This window comes from Pygoscelis adeliae, unplaced genomic scaffold, assembly GCF_000699105.1.
Source record: "Pygoscelis adeliae isolate BGI_AS28 unplaced genomic scaffold, ASM69910v1 Scaffold429, whole genome shotgun sequence".
Classification (NCBI taxonomy): Eukaryota; Metazoa; Chordata; class Aves; order Sphenisciformes; family Spheniscidae; genus Pygoscelis; species Pygoscelis adeliae.
In genome coordinates, this window is record NW_008825561.1 from 389,043 (window position 1) to 410,815 (window position 21,773).

The window sequence follows — 21,773 nt, forward strand, 5'->3', positions numbered from 1 at the left end:
TGTTTTTTGCTCTATTGCATGTTTCTTTCGAGAAGTGGGCATGTGTCTGTTCTGAATACATGAAATGTGCTGGGGTGGACCGGGCCCTACCTCTGTAACCGTCTGGCTTAATTCTGTGTCGACAGTGAGCTCTGGTAATCTTCTGTCTTTTAAAGACATTGCTGACACACCCATTGCGATATCTGGCATCAGTTCATTTAGCAAGGGCTGAGTACACTGGAAGAGAAAAGAAATTGGTCCATGGAAACAAAGCAAAAGCTAAACACAACCTGTATTTAGGAGAGTTTCTGTAATTCAAAATGGCATTTTCCTAATCTACCTTTGCCTAGACCAACCTCAGCCTGCAAGTTTCCCCCACTGTTTAAAGAACACATGTATCCTCCAACCTTCACCTTCCTGCTAGCTTAAGACGGCTTTCCTTCATTAAGCTGCTGTGCCACAGTAATAGTTCCTTCTTAAACGCACCTTGTCTTGAACGTGCAGTAAATGACAATGTACTGTTAAACTCTCAAAAGGTAAGCCTGCTTTAAGCCACTTGCAATTATCAAACTAAACAAGGTACTCTGTGCAGAACTTAAACTGTTTGTTATAGCACACAGTTCCAGTGCAGGGAAGCCACAAAACATTATTTTGTCACTACAGATGCAACCCCTCTGCTTGCATTTTGTATTTTAAAGTAAATCAATTGCATGCACATGTATGTGCATGCATGACAGCCTCAGGGCTTGGGGGGGGAGCATCAGTCACAGTGTTGACTAGATCCACGAAGTGCGTGGAAGTTGTTGCATGGCATTCTTCTCACCTACACCTAAGCAACCCTGCAATGAGACAAGCAGAATACAGTCTTCCAGACAGAAGAGTTAAAATTTCTACTCCTATTTATCATTTCTAATGAAAGCAATTGATTACTAGTAACTCACAAATTGCAGAAATAATACAGAACAAAAATATCATCCACATTAAGTCTATGCTTCTCCTCGCATTTTTATAGAAGTGTTCTAGCAGAGACATCTCTAACATGAAAAAGCTGCAAAAAAGATCACTGCATGGTTTCCTTAGTGAAGTCAGTATTTATCAAGAAAGAGAGACTTATGCTACAAAACCCACCCTTGAACAAACAATGGAAAACAATTCTAATTTGAAGTTAAATATTTTAGGTTAAAATACAGAAAGGAGTGCAATATATTTAGGACAACTGCTAAAGGAAAAAAATAAACCCGTTTTTCCATTCAGAACTCCAGATCAAATCTGCATCTAAAGAACAGGTTTTCAGTATGACACAACTGTGCGCTGAAACAGTTTTTTCACTGCAAAAATAAATTACCAAATTCTTTATTTAGCACTTCATGTACTTCACAAAGCTATGGCTTTGTCCAGTACATTATAGTTTGTTGTCTTCATTGCATTGTATTGTAGTTCAACAACTATAACGATAGTCCTTAAATGCTGTGATGAGCCCCTTTGTATTTGCAATTACCAGTTTCTGCTTGCCTATTAATTTTGAAATCTTTTTCACAGCCGTAAGGCCTTCACATTCTCCACAGGTTCCCTTGACGCACATCTGTTTACTTCACAACTACTTACCTGTGAATAGTCAAAATATCATCACTATTTCTGCCCTTGAATGATAGCATGCAGTCCTCTACTGAAGTTGACTTATGCTTTGTTTTAATGTAGAGCAAATTATATTATTTCAGAAGACTTGTGAGTCCCACTTGCCCCTCCAAAATGCTCCTGGCCCTGGAACATTCATTCTCCCAGGGATTAGGGCATGCCTTTGGGATGCGGAATGCTGACAGCCAGTGTGGTAGAAAATTCTTCTCCTAACCAATGAAGATGCTCTTTTATTTAACAAAGCCAGATTACTTCACCAGAAGAATTCTCTCCAGCTCCTCTCTATAAGCTACTTGGAGTGGCCAGAGATAGGGAGAAGAGGAGAAATCATAATACTTACTACTTGCTTCTCAGCTGCCATCACTGCTGCTGCTGCCGCCACCGTTTGTCTCCCCAGACCTGTAGTGTTAGTGCAATCAGGAGGTGCTGCTTTAACACTGGGCAAGTAGACAGGTGGTGCAGCTTTGGCAGCGGTTCGGGAGTGGAATAGTGAGTGATTACACGGGTAAGAAAAGGAACGGGAGGGATGTTGACTTGGCACCCTTTGTTTCCAGCCCACTTTGAACTGGTTATGAATTGGAGTTGCTGGTGGGTGGTATGGAGGTGGAGGAGGGGGCAATGGTGGATGGAAGGCCACAAGAGAGTCCAGTTCTGTAAACATGGTTTCTGCAGCGGGAGTGCTGTTAACGCGACATCGTCCAGACTGTCTCATTGTCAGGAGTGGGCTTTCGTCCCCAAATCGCTCATCAGGAAAAAATTTGTGAGGATTCTGCAACAGAAAAAACCCAGCATGTAACAAAACAAAGTAGGAAGTCATCTAGAAAAATCTCCTAAACTAACACATGTTGGAACTAGAAATCTGCTAGTGCTGTAACGGAATAGTTGTGCCACCTAAAACCTCACCAACACTTGGAGGTGATTACAGCTACCATGGAATAAAGATTTTTTGAAAAACAGGACAAGCAGCACGAGATTCACTGCGTGAATAAGTTGACCAACAAATGCATTTGCTTTAACCGCAGCATACAAACAGAAGCGGGATTTCCAATTTCCCAGTCCTGACATGTACTAAACAGATCTACTGCATCAGTTCTCCCCTCTGATTCAAGAATAAATCATAATCTAGATTTCTAGTTACAGTTTGACTACTCTCATCAACTGTCTCTTCGGCAGATTTTTTTTGTCCCAAAATCTGTGGCAGTAAGAGCACCCTGAATGGCAACAACTCTTGAGAAAAATATTTATACATTGCACTTACACGTTTATAAAAATCACATAAATCAAATGCAACAGTCTCACTGTAATTTGCACTTGGACAGTTCTAAAGTTATGCATTTTTGCAACCTGCATGTGCACAAAGCAGTTCTCTTATTGCAGACCGCGCGTTCAAGCCAATTCATAAGCAGAACAGAATCAAAGCATTTGTGGTCTTATACAGCAATTTTTCATACCTGCAAAAGTTCAGCAGCAGCATCAGAAAGTCCGAATTCCCGCAGCACACGAATCTGAATCTCATAACTGACTGTGGCGCCTTCTCCACAATTGAGAGCATACGCTCTTTGCACCTGCTCAGTATGACGCAGCTCCTGCAGCCGTTTGATCATCTCTTTCACAACGAGGAGACTGGGAACTGGAGGGATAATAGAGAACGGAATGGGGATAAAAGAGATTACTTTTTGAACTGCGAGACAGTAAGTTTGATTGCAATTGTTAGATTTAATTCTGAAGGAAAAACCTAACGTCAGGCTGGCTTGGCTTTTTTTTTTTTTTAAGAAGCATTCTGCCAAGAACAGTTCGAGTTACACATGTTCCTTGAAGCATAATTGAAGGCACGTGGGATAACACACACATCATACAAATGGTAGAGACATATACCATTTCTCCAGCTTCTGCTAGAGTAAGCCACAGACACAGCCTTCTTTGTAAACTCCTTATGATGCAGGAATTTTATGATTTGAGATGGGGGCAGGATCTCTTAAATAACAGCTGAATGTTCCCTCATGAGTTCTACAGGCCAAGAATTCATTGATTTTTTTTGGCGTACACTTCATCCTTCTAATAGAATTCTATAATCACAAGACCATAATACCAGTATGTAACTACAGAAAGAGCATTCTAAAAAAATTACACAAACTGTAAGCCAACATAAACCTGTTAAAATTATGTCGCTTTATGCAGCCATATTGAAATAATTTAGAAAAAAAAACCAGAAAAAACACTTTCCAAAAGGAAATAATTTATAATTTGGGGTATTTATCCTGTTGCAAAACTTTCTCATGCCACTTCTTGCTGCTGTTCGATGATGAATGATGTTTCTCTGTGGTCTTTCTGTCCTCAGGAAAATGTGCATATCATAACAGAAGACAAATCCAGATCTCTGAACACATAAGTCCTGGCATCTGAACCTTTACCAGCTTTACAAGCGTTATATGTTACCGTGACCAGATGTCCATAATGAAAGCTCATAAAAATTAAATGGATCAGACAGCAAGAACATGTGAGAAGACATTTGCATTGCAGAGAAGGAGAAAACCCAACACCATGCAACTACAACTGGTCCCAATTTCACAAAGTTTACATTGGTACACAAAGGATAAGTAGTGCAAAATATTTTTCCCCCCCAAACTGAGTTCCTGTACTAGGGGGGGGGAAATTTAAAAAAATAATCAATTCTATCCAGTCTTCAAGGCTTGGAAATAAGTCTTCCACACTACCCTCCACACAATTCAATTGTTCTGAAAAATCCTGGTTTAGCAGCCAGATGTTTAGCTGCAACAAGCATTTTGTTAACACTGAAAAAAGAGGATTTTAGAGAAGTTTGAAGCAGTTCTCCAAACTCGTAGGCATAAAAATCATCTCAGTTTTTCATGAAAAAGTGCTATCTTCTTAAACCCAGGTTTGTTTGGGGTTTTTTTACTATTATTCATGTGAAACACATGGAAGAGAGATTACATGTATAAAAAATACAATTCTCTCAAGTCAGTTGCAGGATTTCCAATTCAAACCGAAACTGGAAAATACCTAAGGAAACCCAATTACCTGTAGAACCTAGCCTCAAAGCAGAACAGACTTCAGCAGAGGTTGAACTCATTTTACAATAGTGTTGCAATAAGAGCACCAAGACACGCTGCCAATAGCATTTATACAAACATGTACCCACTGCCTGTGGACTAAGGAAGACGCAAGCGACAGATGGAGAATACCCAAGCTGTGGAAAAAAAAACAGAAAAACAAAAAACCAACCCTGTTCTAAGAGCCCGGCCTAAGGGGCACAGAGGCTATGTTGCCTAGCTCTCCCTCCAGCAGCTCCTGTGCTCCATCTATGCTTTGGGATGGATTCCTGTACAGGCTATAGGTTTGGTACATGCCTGAATGTCCTCAAATTAATTGGGCTCCATCTACCCTTCCGAGCACAAGGCACTGGCAAAACAATCAATTCTTTTGCATAATTAGAGAACTAAGCAAAGCAGGCAGTTACCAGGACACAATACCTGTGCTCCAGCTACTGGCCAGGCTCACAGCTCATATTCGTGCTCAAATCAAAGGGCTGGCAGTAATTCCTATATATTAAATTGTCCTCAATCAAGCTGTAGTGGAGTTTCAGATTGGTCAAGATGTCTCATGTTTGCCAGAGCCAGATTTTTTCAGAACACGAGAACTTTTGCAAAACATTGGAGACACCCAAGAATCTGTTTTCTTTCTCAACTTCTTTGGAAACTAAGATCGAACAAAGTGTTATCAAAGGCACATCTTACGATGAAATACTTTACATTCAATTCATGGTGAGTGTATTGATGCATTTCTGTAGAGGGGGAAAGAAGTCTGAGTACTGTAATACAGCTGTGGCATCTCAGCAGTGCAAGTTTCTAAACAAACAATTAGTACTTTTATCAAATTACAGAAGTTTTCAGAAGCTCCTTTTAGGCTTTATCAAGTCTCTTCCAGAATCACAAGAAACAAATAGATCAAAACCATTCCACAAGCCTTACTAGAAAACTTACTGCAGTGTTTAACCACACAGTGTTTCAAATCTTCCTAACACCTCAACTTAAATTCTCTTGCAGCAATTTAAACCTATTTTGTCCTGGCTCTAGTATCTGTAAGAATAGTTTATCTATTTCCTTTCAATATAGTTGACTTACAGGAGACATAATTGATATACAAACAGCTTATAAAATGGGGAATGGGGAGTGGTGGAGGGAGGAAGATGACTTTTCCTTGGTGGCATGTAATCTTTATTGCTTTTCTGAAGACTCCCAAACTGATCCGTATCTACTGAAATGTGATACCCATACAAAAATGGGTGCCAAAAGTTTATGCAAGTTTAAGGAAAGACTGCATAACCTCATGGATTAAAAATGCATTTAAAATTACTAACTACACAGAAACACCATCCACCATAGGACATCTGAGCTGCAAATGGTTGCAAAGCACACAGAATTTTACGGGGAATTATTTTACGTCCTTTTTCTGCTACACTTTCCTTATGCACTCACTTCTGGTGACTGCTGGAATAAGGATACTAGGCTAGACAGACAAATCCTTGACCTGACCCAGTATGTGTTTAGCCCTTTAAATGGCCAATGCTGCATCTGAGACCAAATTACTTCACATGTCTTGTGGCATATTTGTTTTTGTATTTTAGTGTGACTCTTTACGGAATTGTATAATGTTGACTTTCAGGCTTTTCTCCACAGAGCTTTCCTCAGCCATCCTGTATGTACACAGCAGGCTACACCTACATAAGCACAATGTTTCCCACGTTCTTCATTGAAATTAAATTTAGTCTTGGTCATTTAGCTATCTAATCCTGCCCTCCAAAACATCCACTGACCCTCCCAACTTGTCATCAGCTGCAAGTTTTGCCAGTGTATTCGCTATGCACACTGAGTACTAATGGGGCCAGGGAAAGGCAGGAAGAGCTAGATGCTTTGGCAATCCCACCAGATACGTTCTTCCAGTTTGACACCAAAAGATCAAATGCATAAATGACAAAATATATTACAGTAGTTTTAGACTGTATATCCCTGGCTTGCCTATGGGGAATGTCACACCAAGTATCCTGAAGTCACGAGAGGACGCATCTACTTCCACCTATAAACGCTTACTCTGCCACACAAAGAATGAAGTTGGTTTGACTTCAAAGCTAAAGTGAACTTGGTAAACTGAAAAAAAAAGTGTGTTTTGAGTGCCAGCTTCCAATATTTTTCTGGCAAACTGAGTTAAGCTAACTGCCCTACAAGTTATGCTCCCTTGCTTTTTGTTTTTAAAAGAAATCACTATTTTGCCATTTTCCAGCCTTCTGGATCAACCAGTCATCCAAGACACGTAAGTAGAAAACTGAGAACCACTTTGAGAACAGAGAGCAAGGCTCCAGCAAGTGTACTACAGCAAGTTTAACTAGTCCAATGTTTTTCAAATTGCTCAGCTGAAGCAGGTTAAAATACTATCCCCTCCAGTAGCTTACTCTCTAACTACTTATTATACCATCCAAAAATAGTTCATGTCTTCAGAGTAGACCAAAGCAAAAGGGACCACCACTGGGTGGGAAGAAGCCCAAATGGTGCAGTACTACTCTCAGAGGAAATCATAATATTCAACAATTCACGTTCCCTCTCCCCTGCCCCAAGCGCCCACCCACTCACACGAGATCAATCGGTGTTGCGAGCGATCTAGCAGCCTTACCTGGGATCTCATTGGCTATAACTGAAGGCGGACTGGACTGGTTAGTGCTAACTTGCTGGTGGGTAATCATATGACAGCACTGCGGCACAGCGTTGTTTACCATGTAAAGGGTGTCGGGCACATTGGACATTCGGACCATCCGCAAACGAACGAGATCGGTTTGCTCCACCATCATCTCATCCAGTACTGACTGCAACGACAGCCATTAGAGCCCTCATGAAGGCACTGCACACACATACCCACCGGGAGCTGCTGCAAACGCAGTCCCGAGGCCACAAGTCTAGCAATGTCTAAACCGTAACTTTTCCAGGTCCCAAACAGTAATTGGCTTTTCCACAGCATTTTCTATTCAATTTTCCAGTCATGATCAGAGTTGAGTTTCAGAGCTAAAAGCAGGCTGGTGAATAAAGTTTGGGAAGGCTGCTTTGTTTATTTTGTACCTGTTAGATTGGAAGTAACCTGCTCAAGGCCAGACCCTCTGGACTCTGTCTCGGACAATTACTGCCTATAGGTCTCAACTCTGTGCCATTGAATAGAAGGCACTAGTCTGAAAATAAAATGTGTTTCCTTCAGATGTCTTAAAGAATAGAAAGGGATTTATGCATACCCTTTTAAGATTCTCATTTAATGTTAAATGGATTTATTTCCAAAAAAATGGGAGGCTAACAGGGGAGTTAAAAAAAAAAAAAAACCAACCAAACACAGGAATCCCTCATCTGCAATTGTTTGCATTTCACAATAATTAAACTACGAATAGGAGTATAGTTACCAAACAATAAGTATGAGAGTCCTCCCTCTAAGGTTAAACAGCTAATGATGCTTTTAAAAATATTAAAAGCATAATATGAAACTAATAGAAACAAGTACGATTCCTGACAGGGGAAAAAAAATTTAGAATGTACTTTTTACTTTAAGGCTACTACTAAAGCACTCCCATACCGTATACCTGAAAACTAAAAGAGTCAAAGCTTTTATCACATGTTCTTTAACACATTTTTGTTAGTTTTAACAATACAAGATACAAAGATAAAATTTTAACTGGCTAGTCTTCCTTTGCTGCTCTAGTGCCACCTGGTGCTCTCTAACCTTTGGGCCCAAAATGCAAAGTAGTTTTATTTCTCCTCTCCCCTCAAAGAGGACGTCAACAACAACTCACACCCTTAGAAAATATTTTCTTAGGCACAGGGCAAAAGCTCCAAATTCACCAGAGTAGTGGCCAGAGCTTGTAGGCGATGTGGATGTGCAGAGCTTCACCTAATCCTCGTGTTCTACAGTCACCTGCACTGCTGGGACTCACAAGCTCTTGACTTAAGTCAGAGCTGCCTTAAGTGGTGGCATTAGTTAGCAATCCACAAGGGTCCCATTCTGTCAAACAGAATATGGCATGTTTCTGCCCCACACAGAGCCATCTCCACCCTGTCACCAAATGCCACTATCAGAGATGCTACAAGATCTCCACAGTTTGACAGTCCTCATGCAAGATATTAAATAGGGAATTTACTGCTTGAGCGGGACACAAAGGACTTCAGTGAAGTTGGACACAAGATATTTATCCCATTTTGCGGAAGATCGAAAGAATTTTGGATATGTTCTGATTCAAACAAGAAGATGAACTATCAGACTCCTCTGCCTAGTGGAATAGTAGATCTCCACCCGGCTCTGGTAGGAGCTGGGGAGCCTGAAAGACCTGGCACCAAGGTTGCTGACTAGCTGCAAACTGGGACTCTCAGGCTCTCACCTTGCCATCCGCCTGCCAGGTGGGCTGCCGAGGAGCTGGGCCGGCAAACTGGCTGGAAACCAGGGAGGTTTCCCTCAGAACGCTGCTTTGTTTCCGGTGGAATTTCATCAAGATCTGTCTCGCAAACATTTCAATTTCGACAAAAAAAAATTTTGTTGAAATTTTTCTGACCAGTTCTAGAGACTTGAGCCTGATGATCAATCTTGTAAGTCTTGTTAAATTGAAAATGTTAGTATTTTAGGCCAGTACATGCAAAGAGAGACAAAACATACCAAAATCTTTCCCTGTTTACAGAACCCCCGATGACTCCAGATTAACAACACTCAGATGTTAATGATTATTACCTTAGCCTCCTCCACATATGGTGAGAACAGTCTTGGCCGCACATATATTCCAGCATTTTTTTGCCGCAGCCAGGCATTTGACTTTCCACCTTCTGATGTTGGTAGCATGTCTGAAGGAGGAGTACTAATCAGGCCTCTCTTCATCTTTAAGAATCAAGAAAGAGTTTCATGGTTTTTTTAAACATAAATATGGGAAAGGCTTGCAAGAAATGTATTTTTTTATATTGAATCCTTACACCATTGATTTTTCTTTAGCCTTCTGATAGATTTAAAGTACAGAAAATTTAACCAGAAAAAGTTATACACATATTACTCCGAGTGATAACATTTTAGGAGCTAATCCTCAAAAAAAAAAAAAACCCAAACCCCAAAAACCCAAACCCACCAGCCCCCCCCCCCCCCCACCAATCCAGAGATAGTATTTGTGTAAGATTACTGACTTACTGCATCACTCAGTACTTCACTATTCATCGGTAAAATGTGCTCAATACGGACAAAAGGTAAAAGTGGAGACAGGATCTCTCTCAGCTCCTCAATGTCAAGATCTCTCCTCTTCACACCTCTTTTGTTCACACTGTGAGCAGTACCACTCAGTAAATTAGGCTCTGTGGGAAGGAACAAAAAATAGTAAGTTGACATCACAAAGTTTAAATAGGAAAGCAGGAGTTACAGAGCTTATAGAAAGTTATAGAAAAGGAAAGAAAAGTCTAATTGAAAAATCAACAGTGCTTATCAGCCTTGTTCCACAAAACTATTTCACGCCTTAAAATCTGATATGAAGCATCAGCAGGGTCAGGTTCACTTTATACAAGCATGGGTCATTTGCACAACTGTCAGTTCCAAAGCATAAGTCAGGGAGAAAACACAGAAGCTGGGGTAAACGTTTATAAAGCTCTACCTGGAGCTACACTATGAAAACATTCATGCCTCACTGCTAGCAGTTTCCCCAAAGGCTGTCTCCTGCAGCTCCTCTCCCTTTCCCCAGCAGTTTTCAGAAACTTATCTTCTACAAATTAAGGCCTGAAGAGACCACTGGGATAAATTATTCTAGCCTCATGTAAGCCACCCTAGTAACAGCTGTGTCAAGCCCATTCAAAATGCTTTCATGCTCACAGGATACCTATTTATGCCAAAAGTGGTTATCTTCCTAGAGACTGCAAGATCACAATGTATGACACTCAGGTCATTCTCCCTCCCTCAGTTAACTACCTTCACCTGTATTTTAGGTATTGTGCCCAACCTGACTTTGACTAACTTCACTCTTTGAGGAAACCTGTCAAACATACCCACCCTCCATTCAGTTTTGGCCACAGCCCATTACAATTTCTAACGCTTTCTGGTATTTGACTGACACCACCACATATTCAGAGCTGCAAAATCAGGAGTGTCACTGAGGAGTTTAGACTAAATTTGGCCCCAGCCTGACAGAACTTGGCACAGCTCTTATTTCTGCTTTTGCTTATCATGTTATCTGATGATCCCAGGAAAGAGAAATGACCCTTTTACTTAAGGAACACCACAGAGCAGGAAGCTGCACAATTACTCCAAATGAGCACCTTCTCCCTCAGTCCAGGTCTGTTACTGTTTAACTGGCTCCATTACATTCCAACGTGCCTTAAGACAAACACTTAGAAAACCTTGTTTTGAAGACAGAAGGTTAATACTTAATTGGGTCACTAAAAGCACATATTTTAACTGACTTTTTCTTGCATTTCGTACATGTCCATGACAAAGCAGTTGTATCGCAAGCAATAACAGTGGATTTCAAAAACATGGCCAGCCCTCAAAAGACAGTAGCCACACCAGCACTGCTCTGTTTTCACACAGGCAGGTTCTTCCCTTTCTGTTCCTCTCGTTGTACTATCTGATTGACACTTCGTGGTGGGGATGAACTACAAGCTACTTGCACTTGCTATTTGGGAAATATATATTTAACCTACTTCCCACGTCCAACACATGTGAGATTGCCCTTGAAGTTACCACTGTAGCAGTAATATGCATCTGAGCTAATTAAAATACATTTACATCTACTTTAGGAAAAACACTGATGCCACTTGATGGCTTGCTTCTCACTACCACAGATTTCTGTGGGAGAAACATACTCAAACTGAAGTAAAAGGTTGACATAGCAAACTAAGAATAAGACTACTGTGAGAAGCCTGCATGAGCACAGAAAAGTAAGAGATACTGCAGGGTTTTTTTTATTTGATGAATTAATTACAAGAAAAATAATTCTGAGACAACAGGAGATCGACGAGACTTAAAAATCAGACTGTCGTAGAGGTTGAAAGGACTCTAGAAGTTTGGTCCAGTCACAATCACCGCCCTCTCCCCACACCTCCCCAGGCAGGGTAGAGCAGGTTGCCCACGACTATGTCCAGTTAGGTTTTGAACACCTCCAAGGATGGAGACCCCATAACTACTCCAGGCAACCTGTTCCAGTGTCTGACCATCTTCACAGTTTCTTGCGTTTAAACAGAATTTCCTGTATTTCAGTTAATGCCTCATTGCCTCTCATCCTGTCCTGGGTGCCAAGAGAAGAGTGTGGCTCTATTTTCTTTGCTTCCTGCCATTAGATATTTATAGACCTTGCTAAGATCCCCCCTAAGCCTTTTCTTCTTGAGGCTAAACAATCCCAGCTCCCTCAGAATGCCAGTGTTCTCATTTTTTAGAGAACAAAATCTTTTTAAAAAGTGCATGTGTTTAGTTTTGACCATACTATGAACAAAGTAGATTAAATTTCCTTAAGTTACAGATTACCCACAAAAAAGAACTTCCATACATTTTGGTTTATTTGGTTTAGTACTGTGTGGTTTAAAGGATCCCTACCTCGATCTGCTATTCTCTTCATCAACTGGTGTTCTCCCCATTTAATCAGATATTTAAGAATATCTTGTTCACTTGCCTGGTAGAAAGAGAAAGTCAGCAATCTGTATATGCTTAATGACGCACACGCAAAAAAAAGTCACATACACTGGTCTTTTACAGCTATAAAGAAACACAACTGTACCAAGAGAGAAGTAAGCATTTGTACTTTATGACCTGCTATACCACTTCCTTCAAGTATTTTAGGGTAGTACTACTGGTATATTACCACCGTGATTTCTAGATTCATGTCACTTATTGAATCCCTAAGAAGAGGGGAAAAAAAAAGAAAAAAAAAGAACTTTTCTACAGAAGGAAATATTTTGTCTAGCATGAAAACTTACAGGTATTAAACCTGAATGATTAAGGTTAATTGAAAGGGGCAGCTCTAATACTGGGTGTTTGGATCTCTTGTTTAACATTACAAATTCAGCATCTGCACAGCCTAGAAAGCTATGAAAATAATCAAACCAACTAAATTATAATCTAGGTGAAGAGAAAGATTCAGTAATACTATGAACAAAACAACTTCACTTTGTTCATACCTATATACATGTGCTAACCACTCAACGTTTTTAGAGGAAAAATTTAAATTTTTCGGTACATGATTTTATCTACCTAATTTCTTAACAAGTAGGGTAGGAAATTCAGTCATAATACGCAGTCTCATGGAAGATCAACAGTACTGTTACTGTAAATCCTGAAATGTTTAAAGTAAACAAAACTTTTTTTAAAAAACACTTTAAATAATCTCTAACACTTTATACTTAAAAAAAAAAAGTAAGATTGGGATGGATACAATTAAAAAAATTCCAGTCATCTTTAAGCTATAAAAGGCAGGTCATCATTATAAAGATATCTTCCCCTGAAGAGAAATGGCAGCAAAAATCCACAAGCTTTCTATTAAGTCAGTGTGGCTTCCTCTCCCTAAAACCACACAATCACTGAAGGAAAGTCACAAAAAAAGAAATTCTGCAATACTTGTCAAAAAAGGTATTTTTATGTCTCCCCTAAAAAATAAATTAAGCCTCCTGAACAATTACTAGTTTATTAGCTCCCACTGTCCCCAACCAGGATGTATGTTGCTACAGCAAAACTACCACCACCACATAATTTTTATAAAACACTTAAACATGCAAGGCAAATGCTAGGTTCAGAAATGGTTCTTTTAAAATAATTTGCAACCGTTTCTAAACTATCATTAGGCTTCTAAGCAACAGCATATACCACCAGTTTCGGTTGTGTTACAAGCCAAAAATAAAATAGTTTTCTTAATCACTACTTCAATTTCATTTTTTTACATATTATAAAGGAATGCTCAGTGTGCGTACAAACCCACTCTTGCCTACAATTTAAAATGAGCTACTCCCAAGCACTTCTAGTAACAGTATAGCATATCCTGCTTCAAGCAGGACCAGCTGTATTCTGCATTGCAGGTTACCTGTAAATAGTCAGACTGAATAGCTGTGAGCAGGTGGTCCTTGCTGAGTTCATAGAAGACATCTGAAGTCATGACCTGGGTAAACTCCTCACAGAGGAAATGTAGTGCTTGACGATGTACCCACTTGGAACCGTACGGCTGAGAGCTCCACTTCAGAATGGCAATTACGGTGTCCAGCGAGATGCTCTCAGCAATAATATCTTCACAGCCTAGGAAACAAAAGCAAAAATCAATGATGTTGTTACAGAGGCACTTTGATCCTGAAGGAATAATACATATGGCTAAATCTGTAATATAAACGGTTATATGACTCTCAGTGAGAATAAAAACAGAAATGCCCTACAGACCAAGGTTGCAAACGGGGTTAAATTCTGACTAAAAGTATAATAATTTTAGTTGTGGTTTAGGATTCCAACTATACAGTCATTTACCTTTTGAAGGCATATGAAACATCATGTCTTCTGGCATGCCTGGATGAACAACCGGAAGGCTAGTTCAGCCCTGGTAGAACCTCCTTTGGTTAATATACATTATCTGACTGTTTAACACACTTTAAAGTTGCAGATTTGAATTTGAGTCACTATTGTTTAGAGTAGATTCACAGAAGCCTATGAGCTGTAACAGAGGTGGGATTTTCGTCCATATCACTTTGCACCCTCCTCAGACAGACCATGCAGAGGAGAAGAAACAAAAGCTGTGACATATTGTTGGTACTCAGCTACTCAGCACAGGATGAGGGCAGCAAAGCATCATTTTCTGACTCACAGAGAAGGCAGGAAGCAGCAGGTGGTTGCTCTAGGCCACCACCCTGGCCTCCCTACCAAGCAAGGCACAGGGGGTGCCAGGACAGGGAGCACCTCCTCTGATAGGGAAGCAGAAAGTGAAGCACCCAAGAGGCAGGTATTCTGACCTGTGGCGAGTCTGCTACAGTTTCTTTGTACTCACTGCTGCATTAGGATTTACTCTTTCACAGAGTACATGTCTTCTGAAGAAGAGACGGGATATTTAAGTTTCCTGAATGGAGATGGAGCAGATTTGGGAGAAATGAGGGGAGACATACCGCGGGAGGGCTGAAAACACAGGTACTTGGGGTTACTGCATTAAAACAGATAGTACCACAACGTTGATAACCTGAAGTCTCCATTAGCACTTTGCTGATTGCATTTGTACATCTGGTTTACATATACACAGAATACTACTTCTATTTGTACCATAAAGATAGCAATTTAAAGAAAAAAAAATCCTATTCTAGAATTATACATTCCAGTCTCAACCCACTACAGCCACAAAATAACAGCTGTGCTTATGCCCATGAGAGGTCCCCAGACAGTTCAGAGCAGCATGCTTACACTGCAATTATTTCACTTTTCATATATCATCATTTTCCTCTCAGTTTCAAGGATATTTAAAAACTAAACTCTGACAGTTGTTTAGAGAACTGTATCTCATTACTGAAGCTCTTAGACTAAGCTGAGTAAAAAAGTGTTTAGCACGGTAATCTTAAGATTTGTCAAGACAAAGATCAAAGAGGCTCTCCTTGATACATAGCTATGTATTTTTGAACTGGTTGCATACATGCAAGACACACTAGCAGCAATTAATACAATTAGAAGAAAAATCTTACTTTTCTACATAGGCCAGCATACGGAACATAAGCATTGACTTCATTTCTGTTGCAACTAATAAGGTGAAGTTAAGGAGTAAGTAGTAACAAGTGAACATGCTACTTCAAGTAGAAAGGTATCTGTCAAAGGACCTACTACTTAGGAGCAAAGTCACTGAAAAGGGAAACTTAAACAGTAAAGAAGGTACTAGGAAGCAACAGTTTAACCATGAGGCAGATTATAAATTTACCTGTCCTATTAAACACACACATTTCTACTTAATACTATAAAAAGCCACCATGTTAATTATGAGAACAATATTCTGCCATTAAAATTTTTTAAACTTAAGTATAAAAAAAATACAGTGAATATAATAAATACAGTCAATGCTCAGTGAGAATGTTTGCAGCAAATTCCAGGAATATGTCTGAACGTATACGTAGTTTTAGAAACAGTTTTTATTTATTTTCTAAAGGAATTTATGAGAATAATACCTGTCCCCCCAACAGTACCAAATTTTACACCAGTTCATACTTAAAACAAACTTTCCTCAACACGCACTTGGATCATTTGTTTTTCACATGGCTGATTCACCTGAGAAAAGGAAGGCCATATATCAATGCAGCCACTGACAGAAGGGCTAGCAAAAGCATACACATTTCTGAACGGTGCATTAAAGGCAGCATTACGCTCTTCATACCAAGTTAAATTCTCCATTTGCTTTTGACAAAGGGGTAAGTGTTGAGTCATGTTTCAACACACCTTTGTCCTTTACCATTACCGAAGTAATACAGCACTTCTCAGAGCTACCTGTTACCATTAGGTTACATATTATTATTACTACTACAAGTAAGAACAGATGCCTTGCTATAGATACTGACCTCTAACCTGCATGGTGAGGACTAGCCTAAAGCAAGCAGTGAATATGCAGCAAAGATTGGTTGGAGGCACTTGGAACATCAGCCCGATCATCACTGGTACAGGTGACAGCAGAGGATGAGAACTGCTCCAAAACACGCTCATTGGGTTTTGGTACAGGTTAGAGAAACTGCCACCTCTAGATGGGGGAATTCCCCAGAAGCCTGAAGGATAAACCTCACTCTGAAGCCTTAAAAAATTCTGGTCAAGAGTCTGAAAAACAGTGTTTAAAAAACCCACCTTAAAAAAAAGCTCAAAATGCTTCAGCATATGTCAGAAATATGTGTAAATGATGTCTGAAGCTTTCCACTTCAGGATCCATTTTTACTTACAATTTTCCTTACATTTTTACTTACATAGTTAATGGCTGACATATTTAACTTTGTCATGTGAGTCCCTCTTATCTTCTCTTTTGGGGCTCAAAAAAGGAAAATGTTAAGTTAGCAGCAAACCTGGCATGGCAAATGAAAGCTAACCATGACTAGTTGCTGTATGCTTAAAAGAAGAGCTTGCTCCTCTTTGAAACAATTCTTTAGGGTCATCTGTTGTGTTGCACTAAGTCTTGCCCTGCTAAATCCCAACACAACTTCTTGCATGCAATTATTCTGTCTGCATGCAAGCTGACTTCAGCAGATGATTACATTCCCCTGAAGTCTAAAGATTACACATAAGGACTGCTCCATTTCAAAGACAGTATGTAAACCCACTGACTGAAATCAGTCACGAGGAAACTGAAACTGTGAAGGCAGAGACTTATCTCAAAGTGCATGCCATTCATAGTATTTCATCTGACATTTATTTTTGAAACAATAAGGATACCTGTCCCCTGCAAAGACAGAAAACATTTCCATGAGAAATGCAGTTCCAAAGATCTGAGCAACACTGATTTGTAGAAACAGAGCATCACAGCTCAGTCTCAATTCTTCTGTCAAGTCCAATTATTGCACAACTCCCAATAATATGACATCATCAGGTGAAAAGCTCATTTAGGATGCCTAGCAAATGAAACAGTACTTTTCCCAAGTAATTTTAGCAATGTGTCAGAACTGCAGGATTATTAAAAGTATGTCTTCCAAAGTAAGCATGAGGTAATAATTAAAGTATTTTCTGAACATCTAAATAAATTGGGGCAACCCAATTCTAGCTATGGAAGGAATCCAGTTTCTTTTCTTCTTTGGCAGAAGATTTTTTTGCTTTAACAATCAGCCACTTGGCAAAAAAAGCAGTCATCTAATAGCCACGATATTGTTCTTCACAGTGGAATAGAGCATTATTCTCCTATGAGTACTGTTTTGCAATATTCAAGCAGCAACAGCCTTTCCAAGATCCGTTTGCAGGGTCCCAAAGTGCTCTACCACAAGCTTATGTGATCATTAGTATCTTTCAAAGATTCAACTTGGAGTCTAAAGAAATGAAAGATGACTATCACATTTTGTACAAATGAGGCTATTCCATGCTCTCCTTTTGCTGGACACCAATGGGTCCTGCCTACAAACAAGTCCTTTTTGCTTCCCCAGTTCTCTCTCAAATGCAGTTCCACAGCCCTTCCAAACAGAAATAGCTTGAGCCCATGTTTAGCGTGTTAGCTAGTAGCTTGGGATCTTATCAAGACAGTTGACAGACCTACTAAAGACAAATTAAGTGCCTTCAACACGTCAGCAAAAGTGGAATTAAGCAAAGTTTTTACTACAAAATCGTCAGCTTGATTTAACTCATTGTGTGGTGGAGACCTGTCCCCTAAACTTACGCAAATCAGTGGAGCCAAGAAAAAAAACAGTAGTAAGAATTCATCTTGACACTGAACTGGAGTCTAGAAGCTATTCAATGTTTTCTTACGTTTGTTGCATTAGGAGAGACCATGCTGGCAATCAGGAACCATACTTTTTGAATTTGCTGGTGTGTAGAGAACAGTTCAGAGGCATGACCTGTAGCTAGTCTGGACTGCACTATGTTTGGAAGTTCCAGAGATGCTCATCTCTCCCATCCATAAGCACCCTTGCTGTTCTAACCAAGCTTCTGACAGGAAAAGAAAAGAAAAAAAGGAAGAAAACATTTGTTCAGCCTCTTTCCCACGTCTTACAGACCCAAAGATGCAAATGTGTCCTGTACTTGCTAAGGATTCCTTAGAAGGCAGCCCACACTCACAGGCTGCAGGAGCAGTCATGGAAGCTTACCACTATACAAGGGTGTTTTAAACCAGATTGTCATCTTCTTACACTCCACATCTCCTGCTCTTCTGTCACACTAGTGCTTGGGTGGCCACTCAATGAACTAGTCAACTCATTTCTGTCAATCCTGCTTCCAGCAACATTAGATCACCAATAGCACAAACCCCACTGCCAGCATAGAGAACAGAAACAAGGAGACTAACGCAGGAGGCAGGGCAGCAGTACCACTTTTGACAGCCAAACAATCTGTGTCAGATTCAAGTGACATCATTCAACTTGAGGCATGGCAATAGGAATTTAGGTTCTCTACAGCAGTAGGCAAAACATCAGTTACAAAAACAGTAAGAGCAAGTCAGAAGACTTACATAGTACAAACAGGAAACTACACCTTTTTTAACTGGTTATCACATAAACAGCAACTGCAACAACCTCTACTTTCCTGTAACTGTATTGTGAACAAGGGATCTTGTTCAGCATCCATCTTCTGGATGCAGGCTGACTTTCACAGTTTATTAATATTTATTGCCTCCTGGCAGCACCATATGCTCTGTCTTAAAGGAATGCTACAGCTTTCTAGCTTCTTGAAGTTTTAGTGCTTTTCTTTTCCATCTCCTCCCCAAATTGTTTAAAAAAAATTCTTTAAAAGGAGATTAAGTTAATAGTTAACTGATGCCAAGCCTGTAACTTGCAGGTGCATCATTTTCCACATTTTAGAACTCTGAAGCACACAGGTTTTGGTTACAGGAAGGTCCAAAACTACGTGAATGTTTTGCAGAAAAGACAACAAGACCTAAGTAGCACTGGACATCAAGGACACAATGGGCATTAGTGGTCAAACTGTTGAAGTCTATTGCTAAGTTCAGTACCTCTTTTGAGCTATTTTTAATCCCTCTGCTGATTTTTCTAAGCACAAAAATTTAAAACATTGATGTACTCCCATCCTTGAACGGCTGAATTCAAAGTACATCTATTATGGCACTGTTAAAGTATGTAGTATTGTTTTTTGCTTTATTCAAATACAAAGCTGACGACTTTATAGCACTTCAGATTAACTATTAAAGCAAAAATAAAATATGATCTGAAGGTTAGGTCAGGCAGCATTTTGTGTGATGCTAACCATCCTTCCACAGGGAAAACTCTAAGTTATGTCGAATCCAAAAAAAGCATATTATCCAGCCATTTGAAATATTAAATTAGGGAGCAGACGAAAACAATACAACTTGTGTTATTTAAAAATATTTTCATTTATGATATGGCAGTTATAAAGCTGTTAAACATTCTAAGATATTTACAGATGGATTTTTGAAGTTGTAAGTTTAGCCAGAAATATAAGATAATTGTTACACATTTAAAGCATTAAATATTCATGGCAAAAGCTCTTTATAATGTTTTCTCTCCCAAACAATGAAAATGAATTTACTCTTCTGCTCCTGCCACATGCAAAATGCATTAATTTAGGTTGCCTGAAATCTGCATCTACATTTTTGGCTTCTTGCAGCCATCAGTTGATAATGGCCCTTGACTGGGCTTCAGCATTCCTTAAGAAGCACATTCAGCAGCAGGCAGCATAGCTGATCCAGCTTAAACAGAAAACAATTGTGGGTCAGAAACAAAAAGCTGCCGACTCAACCATAACAAACCAGAGGGAAGAACTTAACATGGGAACAATGAAGGGCTGAGGAAAGAAGAGCTGATGTTTAGAGGGACTGCTGCCAGCCATCACTGTTCAGTATTTAAGCCGTATACTTCCTACAACACAGGTGGCTGAAAGAAAAACCTGGAAAGCGACCAGATCTGTTTGTCTGCAAACTATGACATTGCAAACAAATTTTCTGTGCCCAGTTGCAGAACCTGGTCAAATTCTTTATCCTTGCATATAATCCTGGAATGTCACTGCTCCAAGGAAGATCCTTTCCACTTTGTGCTTTCTCCAGTCTTCATAATATAAAACCTAGGCAATAATTTCAGGCTTTAGCACAAGCTAATCATTGTAAGGAGATAATAGGTCAGAATTATGTTAATATTTCCTTAATCATACCCAATTTATTTTAAAGTTGTAAGTGCCAGACTAGTTCCTTTGAGAATTCCTACTGTACTGATATATAACTGACACACTTGCTCTAATCTTCCCACAATACATTTGTGTGTAGTTAATACTGCTGCTGTAGGCTTCCTGACATTTCAGTATTTCAGTCCTGCTGAGATCAAGGGTACTTTTGATGTCAGGTGATATCTGCCTCTAGATCAAAGGCTGCACTACTGAATATGGCTTTAAAATAAAGTTTCTTACTTCTTATTCTTGTCAAGGGTAAAGTCAACACCTAAAAATAAAAGGAAAGCAAGAAGTCTGAAATTGTTATTTTTTGTCAATTTTACTTTAGAAGAGTTTTTGGAATCAGCAGGCAGAAAAGATTCCCAGGCAAAACTATTTCATAGGATCCCAGTATCCAAAAACCTGTAATAGAAAAACGTACTGTACCACCACCTCAGTGAGGCTATTCATGACAGTAAGCAACAGGGCCAAGATGCAGAAGAGGATTCATATATTTAATATAGCTGTCTAATAAAATTAAGATACCTGAAGTCAAACTTCTCTGCAACAGCACTGGATGTGGCAGCACAGAAAGACTGGAAGGGGGATTATTTTAACAACGCATGATGAACAAGACTAAGGAACTGATCTGGTTTTAATAACTGTGCTACAGAAGAGGAAGGGCTAAGTGATTTTAAACCTGATCTTTATGAGTCAATGTGTTAAAACAATCACACCAGTACAGTTGACAAAGAGCAGCAAGGTAGCTAGAAGACACAAAAGCAGGAGTAGAGTGCAGAAATAAGCAGGCAGAGCACAGAAACATTCCACTAAGGGATGTGTTTGAACCTGGAGAGGGCTCTAATCCACACAGCCTCTGTGAAAGCAGTGAAGAGCTTCACTTTTTGGTAGTTAAATACTGCAGCACCCCTAATAGCAGTCTCTGTCCTATTAGGTACAAATGGGTTTCAGTATGATCAGCTCTATAGATGAGATACGCTTGCTGATTAGTTCATTTATTCGAATTAGTTCATTCAAAGATCCAATTCGGTTTCTCTTGGAAGATAAGTGACAATCATCAGCTGAAACAAATCAAGCTGAAGGCAGAGTAAATTCTAAATAAAGTAGTCTTGCTTTACTTGGACAGTAAAGATTCATAGCATGTACCCATACCATCACTGACTTCATCATAGGGAAACCGTCTATTAAAATACAACTGTTAGAAAAAGGAGTATCACTGTGTTAGGAACAGGAAGATCTCCATGGAAAGAGTCAAAGCTGAATCATCTGCTGAAACTGAAGAATAATGACAACATCTGGATACTTAGAAAGGTCCCTGAAGACAAATCAAACATCTGTTAAGA

At 39.6% G+C, this 21,773-nt stretch overlaps 1 protein-coding gene across 1 annotated transcript in view; it reads right to left on the bottom strand.

The window, feature by feature from the left end:
* Positions 1-21,773, bottom strand: part of BTBD7 (BTB (POZ) domain containing 7) — a 33,403-nt gene that overhangs the window by 823 nt on the left and 10,807 nt on the right. The window contains 9 exon segments of the mRNA XM_009332366.1: positions 1-3; positions 6-216; positions 1,955-2,383; positions 3,066-3,244; positions 7,300-7,489; positions 9,382-9,525; positions 9,826-9,986; positions 12,211-12,286; positions 13,688-13,896. The exon segment at positions 1-3 is cut by the window's left edge and continues 823 nt beyond it. Of these exon segments, the coding sequence (XP_009330641.1) occupies positions 1-3; positions 6-216; positions 1,955-2,383; positions 3,066-3,244; positions 7,300-7,489; positions 9,382-9,525; positions 9,826-9,986; positions 12,211-12,286; positions 13,688-13,896 (1,602 nt within the window).